This window comes from Panthera onca, chromosome F1, assembly GCF_046562875.1.
Source record: "Panthera onca isolate mPanOnc1 chromosome F1, mPanOnc1 haplotype 2, whole genome shotgun sequence".
NCBI lineage: Eukaryota > Metazoa > Chordata > Mammalia > Carnivora > Felidae > Panthera > Panthera onca.
In genome coordinates this window covers 71,170,775-71,191,036 of record NC_138355.1, presented here as the reverse complement: position 1 = coordinate 71,191,036, position 20,262 = coordinate 71,170,775, and the positions used below count along the sequence as shown (strand labels likewise).

At 64.3% G+C, this 20,262-nt stretch overlaps 1 protein-coding gene and 1 long non-coding RNA gene across 2 annotated transcripts; one reads left to right on the top strand and one right to left on the bottom strand.

Moving 5' to 3' along the window:
• Positions 1-5,525: 5,525 nt before the first annotated feature.
• LOC144614817 (uncharacterized) lies at positions 5,526-6,927 on the top strand. Its single transcript, XR_013553020.2, has 2 exons — positions 5,526-6,356; positions 6,506-6,927. It is a non-coding gene; the product is annotated as an uncharacterized LOC144614817 (long non-coding RNA).
• Positions 6,928-8,865: 1,938 nt separating this feature from the next.
• On the bottom strand, positions 8,866-17,211 carry UBE2Q1 (ubiquitin conjugating enzyme E2 Q1). The gene is made up of 13 exons (XM_060644775.3): positions 16,685-17,211; positions 14,486-14,590; positions 14,043-14,147; positions 13,455-13,505; positions 11,902-12,042; positions 11,369-11,453; positions 10,888-10,948; positions 10,651-10,741; positions 10,486-10,544; positions 10,350-10,398; positions 10,042-10,137; positions 9,779-9,845; positions 8,866-9,339 (listed from the first exon to the last, which is right to left on the bottom strand). The coding sequence occupies exons 1-13, from the start codon at positions 17,009-17,011 to the stop codon at positions 9,308-9,310; spliced, it is 1,269 nt and encodes a 422-aa protein (XP_060500758.1). The 5' UTR covers positions 17,012-17,211; the 3' UTR covers positions 8,866-9,307.
• Between the last annotated feature and the right edge of the window lie 3,051 nt (positions 17,212-20,262).

The window sequence follows — 20,262 nt, the reverse complement described above, 5'->3', positions numbered from 1 at the left end:
GGGGTCCCCGAGAGCAAGCAAGGTCTGGGGTCTTTTATCTCTGTTGCTATGTACCTGCTCACAGCAGACATGCGAGGTGTGGTGCGTGGGCGACAGGGCTTGGGGGTCACCGCCGTAGGTGTTAATTTCCACCAGGATGTGCCCATCAGCTCCCCGGATACAAACAGGGTCCCCAGGAAGAGACGGCACAGAGCGACCAGCACTGGCCCAGTGTGTGGCCCCGTGGGGACGTGGAGGCCGCAGGGAGGCCTCTGCTGTTCGGAGGGTCATGTGAGGCCGCACCCCTGCACGTGCCGGTGTGAGCGCTTCTCCCCGGGGTGTGTCCGGAGACGGGTTGGACGCCCCTCCACCCCAGAGCTGTGGTCGCTGACCTTTGTGCCCTGCGTCTTCTGTCCCACGGCTCAGACTCGCCAGCTTAAGTCGGGGGCAGGCGACAGCTCCCAGGGCACTCGAGCAGCTGGTGGAAACGCCCAGAACAAAGGGAAGACTGTTGGTGGCTGTCGAGGGGTCTGGGCATGAGGGTCACTGGGCTTGTGGTGAATTGAAGTGGGCCCCTTCTGTCTCAGGAATACGCCCCGAGGCGTTGAGGGTTGTTGGGGTGACGTGCCTGGTCTGGCGGCCGGATGATAACTGTGGATTTTCTCCTGAAGTTTAATTTCACCACCTGTCAAAATGGGATTGTTGTATTTCTCTCTTAAATTATTGGGGGATAATAATTAGACCAAAAATGGCTTTACATGTTTTTATGTTAACGATTCTCAGCTTGGAGTCACTGCCGGTAATTGGCTCTTGGGAGCTTAGGAGATTCTAAGAAGGCGCCTCCGGGCTTGGCTGGGGGGCCGTTGGTGCTTGCAGCTCCAGGACGGTGGCTCCGGGCCAGGACCGGTCTGGTCTCGCTGCTCCGCGTCAGTGGTTGGTCTCGCGGAGCGCAGGCTCTGCGGGCCTCGTTCCAGCTGCTTTGCCGTGGGAAGCTGTTGTGTTACAGCAGCAGGTGCAACTTGCCGAGGCCCCCATCCTGCACTGGTACCCAGCCTGCCGGCACGGGCCCGTCCGCTCTGGGGCCGGGACTGAGACGATGCCAGCCCGCTAAACCCTCACATCGGTTCAGGTGAGATTCACGCTGCGCAAGAGGGAACCCGGCCCCAGGTCCCTTCCGTCCCTTCCGTCTGTGTGTGTGCCGAGCAGACCGTGTTCTCGGCTGCGGGGCCACCTCAAATATGACCCAGGTTCTCGCCATGCTTGTGGGCTTGCGGGAAGGGACCGACGGTCAACCAGTAAATAAGCAGGAAAATGCCAGACAGAAATAAAGTGAGGCGCTGTGATGAAGGGGGGTCACTTCTTCAGATGACGCTGAGGGAGGCACCTTTGCCGAGGTCTAGATGACAGGTCAGAGCCAAGCATGTGAAGACCAGGGGAAGAACATTCCAGAACATTCCAGACAGAGGGAGCATGTGCAGATGCCGCAGTGTGTGACTTGGCAGGGGTGAGGGGAGAGCGGGCACAGGGGAGGCGTGTGGGAAGGAGGGTCAGATCATGGCCTCCCTGAGTCACAGTGGAGACTCTGGGTTTTATTTGTGAGCACAGCGGGGCGTTGTTGGAAGGTTTTGATCGGGAGTAATGGGATCTGAGCTCCGTGTGTGAGGGGCCGTGTAGTCTGTGGGGCGGCCGCCGCGATGGGTGCCGTTGCTGGGGTCCTGGGGGGGGAGGGGGGCCGCCGCCATGGGTGCCGCTGCTGGGGTCCTGGGGGGGAGGGGCGGCCGCCGCCATGGGTGCCGCTGCTGGGGTCCTGGGGGGGGAGGGGGGGCCGCCGCGATGGGTGCCGCTGCTGGGGTCCTGGGGGGGAGGGGGGGCCGCCGCGATGGGTGCCGCTGCTGGGGTCCTGGGGGGAGGGGGGACCGCCGCCATGGGTGCCGCTGCTGGGGTCCTGGGGGGGAGGGGCGGCCGCCGCGATGGGTGCCGCTGCTGGGGTCCTGGGGGGGAGGGGGGGCCGCCGCGATGGGTGCCGCTGCTGGGGTCCTGGGGGGAGGGGGGACCGCCGCCATGGGTGCCGCTGCTGGGGTCCTGGGGGGGAGGGGCGGCCGCCGCGATGGGTGCCGCTGCTGGGGTCCTGGGGGGGAGGGGGGGCCGCCGCGATGGGTGCCGCTGCTGGGGTGCTCGGGGGGAGGGGGGCCGCCGCGATGGGTGCCGCTGCTGGGGTCCTGGGGGGGGAGGGGCGGCCGCCGCGATGGGTGCCGCTGCTGGGGTCCTGGGGGGGGAGGGGCGGCCGCCGCCATGGGTGCCGCTGCTGGGGTCCTGGGGGGGAGGGGGGGCCGCCGCCATGGGTGCCGCTGCTGGGGTCCTGGGGGGGAGGGGGGGCCGCCGCCATGGGTGCCGCTGCTGGGGTGCTCGGGGGGAGGGGGGCCGCCGCGATGGGTGCCGCTGCTGGGGTCCTGGGGGGGGTGCGGGCAGAGGGGGGTCTGCGAGCTCTGTGTGCTCTGGAGCAATCGCTGGCTTGGCTTGCGGATGGATTTGACTTCCGGAGCTGGGGAGAGAGGGGAGTCTGGCCTGGGCCAGTAGGTGGGTGGTGACACATTTCCTGACATTGACAGGCTGAGCGTCGTCCCGTGTGGCGGTCACCTCCCCGTCTGAGCAGAGTCCCCGACGGTGACTCGGGTCGGACACCCGGACGCGGGGTCTGCGGTGTATTTTACTGCATCAGAGGTCGAGTGGGGCGTGTTGTGAGTTTGAGGACAGGGGAGTGGGTGAGGGGTGTGCGTCTGGAGAGAAGGAAGTAAACGTCTGGTGGGACTGTGGCATTGTGGCCGTTAGGGACAGTGGCCGTTTGCGTTCCCTGGCAGCGGTCAGCTCGTGGGCTTGCCCGGGGCCGGAGACGCCAGCGCGGCTTGGGGGGCGCAGGGCTGCGGTGAGAGGAGGGGTGCCCGGCCTCTCTCTGCACCAGCTGGCCTCCAGCGTGACCCTCTCCCTCCGCGGCCCCGGATCCTGTGACCCCGGTGGAGCCCTCCCGGCCGCTGCCCTCCCCACCTCCCTGTGTCTGGATGCCCTTCCTTGGGTCGGCTCAGGGTCCTAGCGTGAACGAATGTGGGGGAGCCCCAAAGTCAGATGCCATCGATGCCTTCTGTCTCCAGGTCTGGCCGGAGTGAAATAAACACTGACCAGTACGTTTTCTCTTTCTAGGTTTTGGACAGAGCTTCTGCTCGAGGACTGGCCAGGACCTCCCGTGAGATCCCAGCCGCCCTCTGTGCCCAGGATATGTCTTTGCAGCTCCCGACCTCCCCACCCCAGCAGCCCCCCCAGCTTGTGCCAGTGTAGGAGGAATCCCTTCCTATTCCCGTTGGGTGCTTTCTGGGCTGCGGAGACCCATCCAGAGAGGGACGCACGCGGCTGAGGGTCCGGAGGCTGAGGTGTGGAAAGAGTACTTTCACCCGCCACGTCATTCCGCCTCCGAGGGCAGGGCCGGCGTCTGAGGGGGGCGGGGGTGCGGTGGTCGAGCGATGGTCCTGGGGCCTGCAGGACTCCACCGTCTGCTTTCCAGCTTGTGCCCAGCTCACTCGTAAGGCTCCTCGTGACCCCCGTGCGACCGGGACCTGGGGGGCAGCCTTGGACGCGGCTCCCGTGGAGATGAGGTACGCCGGGATGCGGCGCCACCCCCAGGGAGATGTGACTGGACGTCACTTGGCCCCCGGCAGGTGGGGCAGGGGTGGGGGCCGTTTGCAGGAACTCTGCCAGCAGATCTGGGCTCGGAGGCCGTCCCCCGCTCTGTGCGGTGGTGGCCGGTGGCCGGCGTGGTGGGTGTGGGTCCCCGGGCGGGGACGCCAGAGTGTGACCGGAGACGCCACGGGATGAGCGGTTGGCGGGCTTTCCAAAGCTTGCTGAGCACGCGTGGCTGAGGCGGTGGTTGGCGGAGTGGCGGGAGGTTTGGGGTGCGCCTGAACACGGGGGGCAGTGCCTGGGGGCGAGGACTGTGTCCTGGGTCACGGGGAGTCGCCGTCGCCCGGCCTGGCGTGCCCCCAGCACGGCGCTGTCTTGCTCGGCGTCGGGCACTTGTCTGTCGTGCGGGGGTCGGGGGGGGGGGGGGGCTCCTGCTGGCGGAGACCCCACCCTCCCGCCCTTTGCTCCGGCTCTTGCCCCAGAGGCTCCTTCCTTCCTCGCCCTGCTGCCGAGGGGATGCTTCTGGGACCGGGGCTGGCCGGCCGCCATCGCCACGTTGGAGGGGAGGGGGGGTGGGGCTGCTGGAGACCCGTATCGTCCCTCGGACCCCCTTCGGCTGGGCTTGCTGGCCGCCCCCTCGGGCTGCGGGGCCTCGCCGGGGAGGGCGTGCTGCCGGTTCTCCCTGCTCGTCCTCGGTCGCGCGGGGCGGACGAGCCGTGCTGGCGGAGGGGTGGCGTCCACACACGCGTGTGTCCCTCGTGCCGCCTGCGGGTCTGGCGCCCGAACACGCAGACGCTGTTCCACGCGCTGGCCCTGCCTGACTCCGCCGTGCGGCCCAGTGCCACCTCGGGGGCTCGGGGCGGCCCGGGACAGGTGTGAGCCAGGCAGGGTCGGGCGAGCGCCCTGGGGCTCCTTGCTCCTCCCTGGACTCTGGCTTCTCCACTGCCGCGTCCTCTCGAGGTCGCTCTGCTGACACGCTTCGCGGCTGGGGAAGGTGCTCCTAGCCCTGACCTCCAGCCCCCCCCGTCGAGGGCCACCGTGGTGGCTGAACACCGTCCCCTCGCCCAGCCCTCCCTCGGCCAGGTGCTGGGTGCTGGACGGGGCGGGCGCCTGGGCTGTGGTCATGTTCGTCGACCTTGGCCGGTCGGCCACCCTCCCCGTGCAGTCCCTGTGCGGCCTGGACAGTGACAACTTCAGGGCCATCCCCCCTCTGACTCAGCCATTCATGCTGGACAAAGGTGAGCCTCCCTCCACCCTCCTGAGATGCAAGGGGCCTCAGCAGGACGGCCGGGGAGGGGGCGGCTGGAGGGCGGCCGGGGGGCAACCAAGGGACATCTGAGGGGCGGCCGGGGGTGACCAGGGGGCAGCTGAGGGGAGCTGGGGGGTGACCAGGAGACCAGGGGGCAGCTGAGGGGCAGCCGGGGGTGACCAGGGGGCAGCTGAGGGGAGCTGGGGGGTGACCAGGAGACCAGGGGGCAGCTGAGGGGGGCCGGGGCCTCTGGGTGCCTTTCGGGGTGTCTTCTGTGATCTCACCCCAATTTCCGGATCTGCCCCTGGCGTATTTGCTGGGCGCCTGAGAGGGACCGCAGGGCCTGCTTGTGGGCACAGAGGCGCCCCCCCCCCCAACTTTTGCCAGAGCTGCTCAGCTTTTGTCTGGTTCATGTGTGTTGATTTCCCCGGGAAAGGGTTCTGTTCAGAGGGAAAGTAGAATCTGAAAGCCACGATAGGTGAGCACCGGACACGGGGTCTCCTGACGCGTGGTTTCTTTAGGTCCAGACACCTGTCGGGCCTCGGTTTCCACACCCTCGGGATGGAGATGCCTCTTCTCGGCCTTTGTCTTTGTGCTTCTGTCGAGGTCGGGGTCGGGTCGGGTTAGATGAAGTGTGAACGGGGGAGAGAATGCTGGGGGGGGGGGGGGCGGTTCAGGAGGGGAAGCGGAGGTGAAGAAGGACCGGGAAGGAGGATGGAGAGGCGCTCCCCCAAGAGCAGCGGCCAGGGGGCCTCGGACGGCTGCGCCCCCGGGGCGTGGGCTCCACCCAGAGGTCGTCTCGGGTCACTGCATGCACAGGGCCCCTGCTGCCCAGGCTGGGGAGTCACAGGCCCAGGACGGCAGGTGTACGATGTCCCCCTTTGAGGATGAGGAGAATAAGGCTCAGAAAGGTGAAAGGAACTTCCTCACTTTCGTAAAAACGAAACAGCACAGCTGGGGACAGACCCGAGGTCCCCTCCGTGAGGCCAGTTTACACACACAGGAGGCCCGGGGTTGGGCGCGGGTGGGCGGGCTCTGAGTGGGGGAAGGGCTCCCAGAGGGTGGGTTTCTGGCAAGCGCCCTCGCTCGCCCGCCCCACTTGGTGAAGGCTTCCCTGCCTTCCAGCGTCCACCCTGGTGCCAGAACTCCAAGAGCAGAGTTGAACAAACACGGTCTTCTGTCCCCAGGATTTCCCACCGGACGATGTAAAATCCCAGATCCCGGCAATAATTTTAGCGACGATAATAGACCTACTTTTACATCCTCTTTCTTTATGGTCCCCCCGGCCCCCAGCAATCTTCTCCAGGCCCTGTAGCAGGAGCCCCCCCACCCAATGTCCTCGCAGCCTCCCCTTCCTTCTCCATGACCCGACCTGGTGCCACCAAGGTGCCCTTGTTGTGTTCTGCAGGCATTTTGAGTTCGGACCAGGCGATCCGTCACTGGTGTTTTGAACTTGGAGGTACCTGCCCTGTGTCTGTCTGTGCGCCCTCCCGTGCCGCACCGTCACCTGGCATTTCCCCTAAAGAAACAAACTGAACTTCTCCAGGGGTTGGGTGGACGGGCCGGGCGGTCCTTCCTTTCCACGGAGACCGACTCTCTCTCTTCCAGTCGGGCATCCTGATGTTCGGAGAGTTTAAATGACGCGGCCACCGTGCGCCCTCCCCGTCCCAGTCCGCCTTCCCCGTCCTCAGATGCGTTGCACTCTCGAGACCTTGGGACGAAGAGGTCCCGGCACCCGCAGCTGCTGCCACTCGCACGTGGCCTGGCCCCCAGCTCACCCCTCAGAAGAGGCAGACGTCTCCGTGTGTCCTGTGTCTGGAGCCTCCGTGAGGCTGAAGCCTGAGGCAGCCGGCGGGCCCTCCCCACGCCTCCTCTGTGCACCCGAAGCATGACAGGAGGGGCGTCGTTGCCCTGTGGTTCTGAGGAACGGAGGGGCCCGGCGTTGGGTCTTCCTGGCCTTCCCGGGTGGGATCGGGGAGCACTTCAGCGCCGAGCGGTCACCCCGAATAAATGCCGGCATGTTTCGTGAATCTGGGTGTTGATCCTTCTGTGTGGCCACCGTCCCCGGCCCTGCCCCGTGAGACCAGAGCCGCTGTGGTGTGCCTGCCCCCCGCGGCCCCCCGGAACCCCGCCGTCCTGAGCAGCCCGTTTGTCCTGGTGCAGAGAAGAGCCCTGGGCGTTCCATGCTCAGGATGTTACAGCCTCGTTTCTCTTCTGTGCTTTGCAGCTTCAAGAGAGCCCTCGACTCAAGGTCAGGAAGGGGGAGTGGAGTTTGAGCGGAAAGGTGGAGGGCTCCCTTCGAGCTGGTCTCCGCTCACCAGAGCTGGCGCTCCCCCTCATGTCAGGGAACATGGACCCCTCTGTTCCTTTATTTTTATTTTTAAAAGATCTTAAGCAGGTTCCATGCCCAGCGTGGAGCTCGGTGCAGGGCTTGAACTCATGACCCTGAGGCCCAGACCTGAGCTGAGATCAAGAGTCGGACCGAGCCACCCAGGCGCCCTGTGCCGTTCAAGTAATTTCATCAGTGAGGCGCCTGGTGGCTCAGTCCGTTAAGCATCCGGCTCTTGATTTCTGCCCAGGTCACAAGGTCACGGTTTGTGGGTTTGAGCCCCGTGTCGATTCTTTTTTGTTGACAGCATGGAGCCTGTTTGGGATTCTCTGTCTGCCCCTCCCCTGCTTGTGCTTACACTCTTTCTCCTAAAATAAACAGACTTAAAAAAGATAAATAATTTTATTAGTGGGGCCCGTGGCTGGTGGAGCAGGTGACTCTTGATCCTAGGGTTGTGACTTCCAGCCCCAGGTTGGGTGCAGACATTGTTTAAATAAATATTTACAAATAAAAAAGTAATCAGTTTTATTAGAGCCAAACTATTTAAATAGTTTTGTTTCATCCTTTGGTAGGTGAGAAAAATACATTACAAAATTCATTATACAGAGGACAGCTCACAGCACACGTTACTAAAAACACAGTCTACACCCTGCTCAGGGCTGGTGTACGTTCCCCCGCTCTCTAGCGGGTCTCTCCCCACCCCCCTCCCACCCTGGGGGGGCCCCTCCGCGTCTGTCAGCACCCAGATCAGGTGCGCGTGGGCGGTCAGCGCAGCCCCGGGCGGCGTGGGCAGCTGTCCAGCCGCGGCGGGACTTCGAATCCGTGCAAGGAAACGGAGACCGGCCGGGTCCCCCACGCGGCAGGGCGGGGTGCTGGCAGCCTGCAGGTTCGCAGGTGGCGTCCTGGCTCCGGGCTTCCTAACACTAGCGGCTGCACTAGCCTCGCCTGGCCCGGCCCCAGTCTGCAGGCAGAGGGGTCCGCAGAGGCCGCCGCAGCCCCGAGGCGAGTGTGCGTGAGCCGGGCCAGAGGCAGGTCTCCCCCCCCCGACCCCACGCCCCGGACCCGCAGTGTCCAGAGCCCGGGTGGGAACCCGGGTACAGAGCGAGCCCCCGAAGCTAACCCTTCCAGCAGGACCCGTTAGGCGAGCGGCTTCAGAGAAGCCGGATTCTCCCGGCCAGACGACGTGCTTCCGGGCTGAGCCCAGATGAGGCGGGAGGCTGGAGCGAGGGGGCATCCGCAGTCACTGGGAGCTGGGCGAAGCCACCTTCCCCAGGGAGGGCCTCGTCCCCCACCCCCTCGATTCACGTAGAAGCAGTTCTCTGAAGCGGCCTCTAAAATCTGTCTTTTTCTTAGAAATTTGGAAACACCTGCGACTAGGGAAGAAAAGTCCTAAGAATCAAGGTCATCGTTGCGGCTGGCCCCGCTGTGGTTTAGCAGCTATGCTGGGCTTCGCGTTTCACGGGGGGGGGGGGGGGGGGGTGGCAAGTGCTGGTGGCCGCGGGGAGAGGCCTGGGGACGAACCCAGTGCTCCAGCCTCTCCCCCGGCCGGCTGGGCCCAGCCCCTCCCCAGCCGCCAGGGAGGCACGGGGTGGGGGGGGGGCGGGAGGCGGCAAGAAAAAGAGGAGCCAGGACCGGCATCTTCAAATTAACAAACTGTAATTGTTTTCCCAAAGATACATTTTTTCATACACATCCGTCATACACTGTAACCAAAAAAAGCAGTGTACATGAAATGAGAGAAAATAAATTAAAAATCCATAGCATAGGTAAGGAGGCTCTAGTCTGGAGCACAGCTGAGTTTCCGGCAATAGAAGGAGGCTCGAAAGTTTCTTTTAGAAGAGTGCCTGCTAGCAGGGGTTCCAGCCAGGCGGTTGGTTGGCCTGTAAGTCAGTCTTGAGTACTCGACAGTTCTGTTTTCCCTTAGCGCCTACAACAGCCGTCATTGTCCCGCGAGAGGCAGAGCTAGGTCACGTCCGGGAAAAGTGAGGGAGGGACCACGGAGGCGGCGTGAGATCCGAACACGGCATTCAAAGGTAATTGGTCCAGTGGCGCCTGGGGAGGAGGAGGGCGGCTCCCCGGGCTTAGCCATCTTCCTTCGGGGGTGTGTACCAGCCTGGAGAGAAGGCGAGGGGACAGTCACCGGGCGGAGGCCCCAGCCCCTCCTCCTGGCCCCAATACCGAGGGAGGGCACCTCCGGGGCCATCGGGACGCAGGTGGTGTCGGGGCGCTGGGAAACTGCCCACCGGAGGCCACGAAGACGGGGATAACGAGGCGCCCGATCTGAGACGACCCAGTGAGATGAGCATTCTGGAAGGGTGGTCAGGAGGGCCCGCACCTGTGCGCTGGGCGGGCGGTGCTTCTCCGGGGCAGGGGTGTGGACGCTACCCCCTCGGGCCCTTCTCCGGAGAATGGGGGCGGGGGAGAATGGGGGGAATGGGGGGGGAACAGCGGGACGGGGGGCAGGCGCCGTGTGATGGGCGGTAAAGGCTTAGAAACCCAAGGAAGGGGTCCTGGCTGTGGCGGGAAGCGCGACCCCCGGGCCCGGGCCTCACCGTTCTTCTCGTGGATCTGCACCAGGGACTTGTAGGACTGCTGTGCTCTCGTCAGGCTGTACTGGGACTGGGACAGGACGCCACCGTCAGCACGGCCGGCCGCGGCCCGACGGCCGCCACCTTCCACAGCCGCCCCCCAGAGACCCCGGCTCCCGCCCGAGGACCCTCTGCCCGGGGACCACAGCCCCACCGCCCTCCCGCCGGAGGCCTCCTGCCCTCGGCCCTCGGCCCTGGGCGCGAGCGGCCGGGGCCGGGCCGCTTACTTTGTTGGCTCCGAACTGCACTCGCGCCTTCCCCTTCACCAGCGTGGCACTGATCTGCATGATCACAGACTCTATGGAGTAGGCGCTGCTCCAGCCCTGGGGACGGGGGCACCGCAGCGCGCGGGTCAGGAGGGTGTCCGAAGGGCCCCGACGCCTGACACCGCCCCCCTCCACCGGCGGGGGCACCTCGGAGCCAGCCCTCGGCTGTCCGTGTGGGTCGCGGGTGCAAGCCCTGCCTGTCACCCGAAGTCAAGCGTGCGCCGCGGTCAGCACAGCCCCTCCCGGGCCACCGCGGGACGCAGGCTCACCTGCTTGGTGAGAAGTTCCATGCAGATGGCGCCTCCACCCAGAACGTACCTGCAGGAGGGAGGGGAGTCGGCGGCTTGCCCGTCAAGAGCTCCGCACCCCTTCCCCACCCTCCGCCCCTGCCGAGCAGCCACTCACCCTCCGGAGAGGACCGGGGACACGACCCTGACAAATGGCGGGTCAAAGGGGAAGTTGTCCTGAGAGGAAAGAGAGAAATCAGAGGGGCCAGTGCCTGCAGGACCGCCCTCTGCGGGGCAGGGAAGGAGCCTGGCTCGGGGGGAGCTGCACAAACAGAAGCCTTACTTTGAAAGAAAAGTTAAGTAGAATGAAGTCGGCTCCTTCTTTCTCTTTGAGGATCTGGAGATCATTGTGCAAAGCGCTGTCCTGGTCGACTCTGAGGCAACAAGCCTGGGCTCAGACCCCTGGTCCCGGCTCCCGCTCTCCCGGCCAACCGCTGGCAGCTCAGGGATGAGCCCCTCCGCACCCCAGAGATGCCCCCGCCCCCCCCCGCCCCCCCCTGGCTGCCCAGCCCCCACGCACTTGAGGAGTTTGACGTTCCAATCGTACAGACTGTCATTCACGAGTTCAACTGCATAGTTTCCTGGAAGGAGGGAAGACGACAGGTGCGGTCAGGATGGTTGGGAGACGGTCCCCGATGCAGAACCCCTCCCGGACCGACAGAACACAGATCAAAGACTCCAGGTTCACCCTGATGGACAAACACCCAGTCTAAGCCAATGGTTTGAGAAGCTGCATTCTTAGACTGAAGAGTTCGTAAACGTTCACGAATCCCAGGACTTTTTTTTTAAGTTTCTTTTGAGAACGAGAAAAAGTACCCGTGCACGAGTCGGAGAAGAGCAGAGAAAGAGAGAGAGAGAGAGAGAGAGAGAGAGAGAGAGAATCCCAAGCAGGCTCCACACTGTCAGCGCAGAGCCCGACGTGGGGCTCAAACCCACGAACCATGAGGTGGTGACCTGAGCCGAAATCAAGATTCAGACGCCCCCCGGCGCCCCGCACTCACCGCCTTTGAAACTCTGTGACCGGTAGATATCCCTGAGCTCCTTCATCAGCCGGTCAGTGGCCTGCACCGAGCCAGACACCGCCCCCTGGGAGGAACAGGACACAAACGTCCGCGCTCCTGAGTGGGGGGCGCGCGCGACAGGGGGGGGTGGCCCGGCAGGCGCCCTGGATCAGCCCACCGGAGAAGGGGCCTGCTCCCCACACGGATGCCCCGCAGACGCCCCCCCTCCCGGCCAGGACCCTCCAACCCTTCGGCCCGGCCTCTCCCTGCACCCCCTCCCGGCCGGGACCCTCCAACCCCTCGGCCCGGCCTCTCCCCACACCCCCCTCCCGGCCAGGACCCTCCAACCCCTCGGCCCGGCCTCTCCCCGCCCCCCCTCCCGGCCTGGACCCTCCAACCCCTCGGCCCGGCCTCTCCCCGCCCCCCCCTCCCGGCCTGGACCCTCCAACCCCTCGGCCCGGCCTCTCCCCGCCCCCCCTCCCGGCCTGGACCCTCCAACCCCTCGGCCCGGCCTTTCCCCGGGAGGCACGTACGTTCAGGTAATCTTGCCTCTGGTTCTTTTTGATCTTCTCTAGTATGGCCAAGTTTTCCTTTCCGATGCCGTCGTCTTCGGGTTTCTTGCCCTCGGCCGGCTCCTCCTCTTTCATCTCATAGTGGTCTAGGTCTTCCGTGTCCTAGGGGGGCACGGGACGGGGGGGGGGTGGGGTGGGGAGGAAAGAACCAACACAGGTTATGCAGAGGGGCCACTGCCTTCCCGGTCCCACCTGGCCGGGGTCAAAGGGTACAGGACAATGGTCGGTCCAGCAGACCGACGGATGGACACAGCCAGCTCCGGGTCCAGAGTGCCCCGGCCCCACCACGCCCACCAAGAAAATCTCCTGGTCGGTCTCAGGCGGCAGGACCCCGCCAGGACCCAGGAAGGCAAGTGGGGACTCGGCCATCTTGTCCCCAAGACCGACCCCGCTCCAGCTGTCCCTGACACTCTCCCTTGATAGCAGCGGCCCCTCTGTAGTCCTGGAATGACGCTGGCCTGACACTGTGGCTCAGAACTCACTTCTCACCGGGTCACTACGATTCCCAGGAGTAGTATAGACGGGGGGCACAAGTCTCCTGCCCTCCCCGTGGGTGCGGGGCCCGGGTCAGGTCTGCGGAGGCGCCTAGGCCAAGGGGAACGAGGTGGAGGAGGTCAGGAAGAGGACTGGGCCCTCGTGCGCCCCAACCCAGGTGGGCAGGGAGCTCGCTGTGCGTGGGGCGGCGCAGAGGCCGGCGGCCGAGAGATGTGTGACGGCCCTTCGTGCGTCTAAGGTCCCAGCGGAGCTACTCAGGAGCAGAAGTGTCACCGGAGCGGCGTCCTCACCCTGGCACAACGCAGCTGCCACTAACCTCCTAATTCCGACGCTAGCCGCGGACATCCACGAACACCTGTCCCGTGCCGGGTGCTGTCGCAGACCCCACACGCCCCGGCTGACGTCCCACAATCGCCGTGCTGCTGTTCCGCCGTTACTCCCGTTTTACAGAGGAGCAAGCTAAGGCCTAGTGAGGTTTATCACCATGCCCAAAGCCGCACGACCCTCGGCGGAGCTAAGACGTGAGCCGGACTCCATGTGGCTCTGAAGCTCGGGTTCTTAACTACTACGTTACTTTCTGTAAAAGCGCCTACGTTTTTGGAGAACGGACCAAAGTTACTTAGTATTCGTCAGAGACCACGTGGGGCATTTTAGACGCGGCGTCGCATTTCACCCTCACGACACTCATACGTACTAGGTGTCACAAGCTGCCTTGGAAACGAGGAAACCACAGCTGGGGGAGTCCCTTCCCCAGCTGGGTACAGGATGGGAGCCCGGGTCCGACTCCAAGGGCCCCTAAAGGGACCTCGTGGACTACTTGGCTTAAAGACCTCAGCACTCGGCTGTCCTCGGTGCTTGCGGGGGGCCTGTCTCCCGCTACACCGGCTGCTCCTCTAGGCCAGTAAACCTGTCCTCAGTCCTTTCTCTCCCCGGTCTACATTGGAACACTGTACACAGCGGGTGCTCAGTGCTGCTGACAAACAGCTTCCCGCCAGTGCCGCCCCGGGGCGCAACCCTACCTCAGGCATCTCCTCGTCTTCGTCTTCCGAAGACACGTCCTCCTGTGTGCACTGCGGCCGGGAGGGAAAGACAGCGATCAGAGCCTCAGCACGTGGCCTCTGACCTCCGCCCTGGAGCCCGGGGTCTGGCGGCTGTGTCCCTGCCTCGTGCCGCCAGCCGGTCAGGATGGAGCCACGGCCCGGGGAGTGACCTCACTACCGGCCCGTCCTTCTCCTACCACGTGCACACGTTAAGAGGACGGTGGCCGCACGACCCACCTCCCGCGTCCCGGTCCGAGGAGCCTCTCCTTGACTCGATCGTCTCTAGACTCACACCAGCCGCTGGTTCCCCCAGCAGCCTGGGTCCCCAAAGGCCACCAACCGCTACCGCCGGTGGTAAAAACTCCCCCTCCTCTCAACACGGAGCTCGCTGCCCCTGGGGAAGTTCTGGGGGCACCAGTGCCCATCTACCTACATCCCCACCTGAAGGACAAGGGCCAAGAGTCGCGACCCGTGCAGGCGTCTGCAGCGGCCGGAAGTGCGGAGGAATTACCGCAAGCACGTCTCCGCGAGCGGGTATCCACCGGGCCCAGGGCCCCGCCTGCTCACCTGCTCAGCCGGCAGGGGCTGGTCCAGCATCTCCACATCTGGGTGCTGAGGGAGGTTGTACAGCTTACACAGGTCGGAGATGATCTTCTTCAGATGCTGCAGGAGCTGGGAAAGGGGACGGCGGTGACGTCAGACACCTCATCCCCACCCCAGTATGGACCCGTGCGTGGACAAGCTCCTAAACCCCGATCCGGTACCTGGTCCTCTGGATCTCACGGACCACGTGTGTGGTGGGGGTTTCCTGGACCAAGGCTGGGTTTGGTGCAAGGCTCTCCCTCCGGCTTTAGTAAGCCGCCCCCCACCCCTGCCCCGGAGTCTGCCCCCGGGGATTGGACGTACTGTACCGCCCCCTTCCCAAATACATCTCCTTTCACGAGGCGTCTCCACGATGTGGGCCTCATAAGAGGAGAGGGCAGCCTCGGCCCGGCAACCTGGCCCCTCACCAGAGTGTTCCCTTTCTTTATGTCCACCAGCCTCTCCAAGACAGCGGCCAAGTTTGGGTCATCGGACTCCACTGACCAGATGGGGGGCACAGCAGGGTAGGACTCCTGAGGGAAAAGAGCAGAGAGAGTGGTCAGCACGGCAGCCCTGGGAAGAGCAGACCTTGCCTGCCTCCCGTCCCCCAAGGCTTCTGGTCCCTCTGCTCCTCCGCCCCCGACAAAAGCCCAGCTCAGCAGGTCGGCATCCCACCAGCTTCCCAACAAATCCCAGAGCAGAGCAAGTCCCCGAGAGAACCCTTTCCAAACAGCCTGAACACCCTTCCTCTTCTCAGGAGTGAGCCAGGGAAGCGCCGCCGCGCCACCAGCGGGGAGGGAGGCTTCCCACGCACGGCGCTGCGGGCGGCCTGTCCCACACCCGGCACTGAGCCCTCCAGCCCTCTGCTCCTCGAGTTCCACGGTGATTTCAGGAAGGGACCCCTTGTCACAATCACGCCGACGTGAAAACAACGAAGGCTGCCGGTCACTTTCGGTTCAGCTGGAGAAGGAAAGCCACACGCTAGGCTGAGCCTCCAGAACCCAACAGTAAAAGGGTGGCAGGAAGATGCCTCCGACCCGGTCACTCCCCACAGAACCGCTGACGGGCCAGCTCCCCCGTCTCTCCCTCGAGCAGGCGCGGGCTGCAGGGCCCCACGAGGCAGGCTGGGGGGAGGAAGCCCACGCTGCTGACATTCCCAGGCTTCCCGAGACCAGGCACCAAGTGCACCCTGACCAGACTCCCCCATCTGCCCAAAACTGGGGGCATAGTTCTCGCCAAGTCTCCTTTATGGGGGCCACAAGGAATTGGACTGAGAGCCTCGCAGCCTAGCTTCCTTCTGGGGACAAAGACGGAACTAGATGGGCAGCTAGAAGAGAAGGGGGCATTCCTGCCTTTCGGGAACAGAATCAACTCAGGGGGCTCCCCCCACCCGCTTCTGCAGGGGTCTTAGCTCTGTCACGGCGCTAATCCTCAAACGCTGGAGGGAAGCAATCATGAAAGATACTCAAGTCTTCACCTGACTCAACCACACCCAGTTCTCCAATCTCAACTTTTTAGTAGGAAAAAGGTGGGGAAAAAAAACAGGGAAAAATGGGACACATGCGCTTTGGGGGAGCACCGTCCAGCCCAGGCTGAGGCTCACCGCACCCTGACCTGGTTCAACGGAGGAAAAGGGATAGGAAACCAGGCCCCCAAGTACCACCCGATTCACGGGTCAGTGTTTCCCCTGACTACTCCCTCCAGGGTGCAGACAGCCTGCTGGGTAAAGCGCTGGCCCCCCTGCTGCCTAACTACTGTCCCAGCAGGTAAGTGCCAGGCCATGCAGCACTGAGCACTCCCAGTCCTCAGTCGCTGCCCCCTTTCAGGGGAGGTCTGAGGACACATGGGGCAGGAGGCCTGCAGGATGTCTGTCTCCTGACTTAGCCTCGTGTGCGATGGTGTTCGCTGGGCACAGAAGGGACTGTAGCTGCTCAGGATCAAGGGCGCCGTCCTCAGTCATCACCATCGTTGCTGGGAAAGGCACCCACCCCTGGCAAGGGGAGATTTCCGAGGGAACAGGAGAGAGGAGGTCTGCTACCAGCTGGGGCAAAAGGAGGACAGTTCGAGGTTACACCAGAATAAAAGGGAGACCAAAACAGAGAAGAGTCCGTGACCTGCGAACCGCTCCTTAGTAAAAATTCAGGGAGCAAAGGGGGGCTTCGGGAGAGGTGCCTGGGCAGCGATCCCACAGGTGGCAACGTCCTAAGTCAAAGGCACTGCCGACAAGGAGGTATCACGGAAACGTGGAGTTCCAGGCCAGGTGGGTCCCCGCGGCTGAGCTCAGGGCACAGGCCTGGAACCCAAAAGTGACAGCAGGGGAAGAAGGAAGGGGCCTCCGCAGGTGGCCAGGTAAAGCCGCGCGGGGCCAAATCACGGCCCACGGGATGTGGGCCGGTGGAAAGGGCCAGTCGAGGCGCCATATGTCGGGGTGCGCGGCGGACGCCGGGTGCACAACCTCCAGCGGCGGCGGCGAGTGTGACCCGCTCGGAGCAGGCGCCGGGCCCCGACGAGGGGGGGGCGGGGGAACTCGGCCTGCCCGGTCCTCGGAGAGCAAAGAGCCGTGCGGTGTGGGGCGATCCCGGGTGCCTGACAGGGGGCCGCGCAGGGGCGCGCGGAGGGGTCCTCACCGTGATGTTGCAGTGGATGCGGACGGGATCCCCGGGCACCGACCCCCGCGGGGGCAGATGCGGTCCGGGCGCGGCCCCCGCCCCGGCCCCTCCGGCCCCGGCCAGCAGGAACTCGCAGCTCAGCTCGTCCAGGCAGGCGCTGGCAATGCGGAAGCGCTCGTGGCCGCGGTGGAAGATGGACTCGAGCAGCTTCAGCTCCCGCCTCAGGCAGGGCCCCGGCCCCGGGCCCCCCCCCGGGCCGCCCCCGGCCCCCGGCGCCGCCCCCTGGCCCCCCAGCTGCTGCCCCGGCCCCGGCTGCTGCTGCCCCTGCGGCTGCGGCTGCTGCATCCTCCGCTCCGCTCCGCTCCGGGGCCGGCGGGCCGGGAGCCTCCGGCCTCCGCTCGGGCTCCGCCGCCGCCGCCGCCGCCGCGGTCCGCACTTCCTGATCCCCCCTTCGCCAAGATGGCGCCGCCGCCGCCTCCGGGACGGGGCCCCCCCGCTCGCCGGCCCCCAGCCGCCGGAAGCCGCGCGCCCCTCCCCCTCCGCTCCGGCGGCCCGCCCCGCCCCTCACGTGACCGCGCGACGCCGGCCTCCCTCACGTGACCTCTCTCGCACGCCCGCCCCCCGGTGCTCGCCTGCTGCCCTGCACACGTGACCCGGGGCTTTGGTCCCGGCTCCGTCGGCGCCTCCGCGCGTGCTGACGCTCGCCGTGCGCGCGCCCGTGCGTCGGCCCGGCCGGCGCTCCCCTGTCACGTGCCCCGGCGCCGCGTGCTTCCCAGGGGGCCCCTCGCGCGGGAGTCGCTTCCTGTCCGGGTCCCTGAGCCGCGGCGGCGTGTAGAGAGAGTGCGGGGCTCGCGCGTCTGCGCCCCTGGGGGCTCACGGCGAATGCGGCGGCTCCCGGGGCTTGCAGGCTCGTGCCCGCCCCGCCACCAGCTGGTCGTGTGACCTTGGGTTCGCCACCGCCCCTGTGAGCCTCAGTTTCCTCGTCCGTGCGGTGACCCCGGGCGGGGCAGTGCGTACAGGGCCCGCGCCAAAGGACGGAGGGAGACACCGTGCGGTGCTTGGCCCCTTAAGGCCGCGCGGCCGGTACCTGACCCTTCGCCTCGTGAGTCCCCGCGGGCGGAGACGAGGCTGCGGGGCTGCGTGGGCTTCCCTCGCGGGCCGGGCACCGGGCAGCGCCGGTGTGGCCCGCGGGCCTGAGGCCGGCCGACCACGGCCCTTGGCCCAGCCGTGGTGGGCGCCGCCTGCCGCGGTGGCCCTGGCCCTCGCTAGGTGGCACTGTCGCCGAGGATCAAGCAGCGCGGGGGCGGGGTGGTGGCCCGGGCTGGCTTCCGCCGAGGGCCAACCCCGCGCCTGGGCCCCTGGCCACCTTCCTCCCCCTCCCCACCCCTCCCCACCCCGGACTAGAAAGAGAGTCCTTGGGAGCGGGCTGTGCGCCCCGGTGCCGGGTGCTGGGCGCCTCGTTTCCCCAATCTGTGGCGGTGGACTCTGGGTATTTAACGGTGATCGAGACGAGTTCTGCCCTTCCTGGGGCCGGTGACTTCCTTTGGGGAGCCTGAAGGGTTAGCTGCACGTTCCCTTTTTGTCTGTGTTCAAGCTGGTAGTATAAAAGGCTGGGGTGAGAACTCGCACTTCCTGAGGGTGTCTTGGAGGTATTTCTAGTACCCCCAGCAGGTTTGCGAGTGGGGGAGAGGCGTGGCTGCCTGAGGACACACAGTAAGCAGAGTGCTTGGCCTGTCCCACTCTGCCTTTCTCTGACGCCTTCTCAGGAGATTGTCACACCACTTGACTCCGATCCTTCCCCCAAAATATCCACAGATGCGGCCATTTGGAAAATCCTGAGTTCCATATTTCACTTTCATTAAAAAAAAAACTTTAAAACTGTTTATTCTGACAGCAGGGGAGGGGCAAAGACGGAGAGAGAGAGAATCCCAAGCGGGCTCCGTGCTGTCAGCGCTGGACGCAGGGCTCGATCTCGTGAACTGTGAGGTCATGACCCGGGCTGAGATCAAGAGTCACAAGCTTAACCGGCAGAGCCACCCAGGTGCCCCCTGAGTTCCATATTTCTAAAAGGGTTTTGATTAGAAGGAAATAAGATGACAAGACAGTCTCACAGTGTCGCACAGACTCCAGTGAGGGAACAAGAGTCGCGGTCAATGAGGTGAGGTCTGTGTTCTGTCTCTAGTACTCTGCTCCTCATCTCTGCTCTCGCTGGGGGCGCCCTCGCGGAGAAGTCCTGTCCGGTGTGCTGACGTGGGGAGGGCCCGGGTATTCAGGAATGGAAGGAAGTGATGGCTACATTGATTCAGTGAACGTTTGGGTGCTGGGGAAACAGGAGTGAATAAAAGAAACGCCCTGCTCTCGAGCCTACTTTCTGTTGGGGGAGACAGATAGGGTAAAGGTGGAATCTGAAGCGAGCTGACTCACTAGATCGAGAGAGGACTGATAAATATTTACCGGGCACCCACGACGTGTGAGGCACCGGGATGCAGCATTGAATGGGACAGACCCAGCCCTCACCTTTTCCGTGCATTCAGCCCGGTGGGAAGTCTGACGCTTCCACGAATTGTTACACAGCCAGTCGTGAGATTGCAGTTCTGGTAAGTGCCTCAAAGAACAAGCCTGGAGAGGTGCATCTCTGACAAGTGGCGCACTCGATTCTGAAGGACGGGTAGGATTGTGTAAGGGAGGAGGGGACTGGGCACTGTCCCAGGCAGGAGGGGTGGCCTGTGCAAAGGTTTTGAGGTAGGTCTGTGGCAAGTTGGAGGAGGGGAAGGAAGGCTTTGTCTAGGGTGATACGAGGTAGGCACGGACAGTTCTTGGCACATATTGGCAACCCCGTTTAGGAACTTGGGCTTTAATTTAAGATCAGGAAGGACCTTAACCAGGCAAGTCCGTTAGCCTCTCTGCTCCGGCTTCTGTTCCTGGAGCACGGAGATCGGAGGTGGTGACGGCTCCCCATGACGCTGTCGGGAGACCTAGTGACCCGACGTGTGAGAAGTGCTTAGGAAGGCGCACGTGGTAAAGAACTTCGAAGGTTTTTGAGGAGTGAAGGGTCAGCGTACCTTGAGTCTAGTGGGAGGAGAGAGGGTAGGAAACGAGGCCAGGGTCAGAAGCAGGGACTGCATCGTGGAGGCCACCGGAAGTGCTCGGGTTTTACTCAGCGCAGCGGGAAACCGTGGAAGACCGTAAGCTAGGAGGGGCACGATCTGACTTAAAATGTTAAAATTTTGATCCCTCTGGCTGCTCTTTGAAAAACGAATTGTAGAGATTTTTGTTTTTCCTCCAAAAGGGCTCGTGTTATCGGCATGAGCAGACGCACCTGTTTGGTGCAGAACCCACGGTTTCTGCTTGGAGCCCCAGAAGCATAGCATTCGGTCACAGACTCGACAAATGTGTCTGCCAGGAACTGTAGGGGCACCAGGGGGTGCAGTGAGTCCTGGCGCCGAGGGAGGCCCCTTCCATGGCGGCTGTTACGCGTTTGACGATGTTTTGGGCATGTCTCGCTCCGCCCTGAGGAACACGGGGCATCGGGTAAACCGGAGCAGACGCAGCAGCTGATGCAGTGTGATGAACACAGTGGTGGGGTTCAAGAAGGG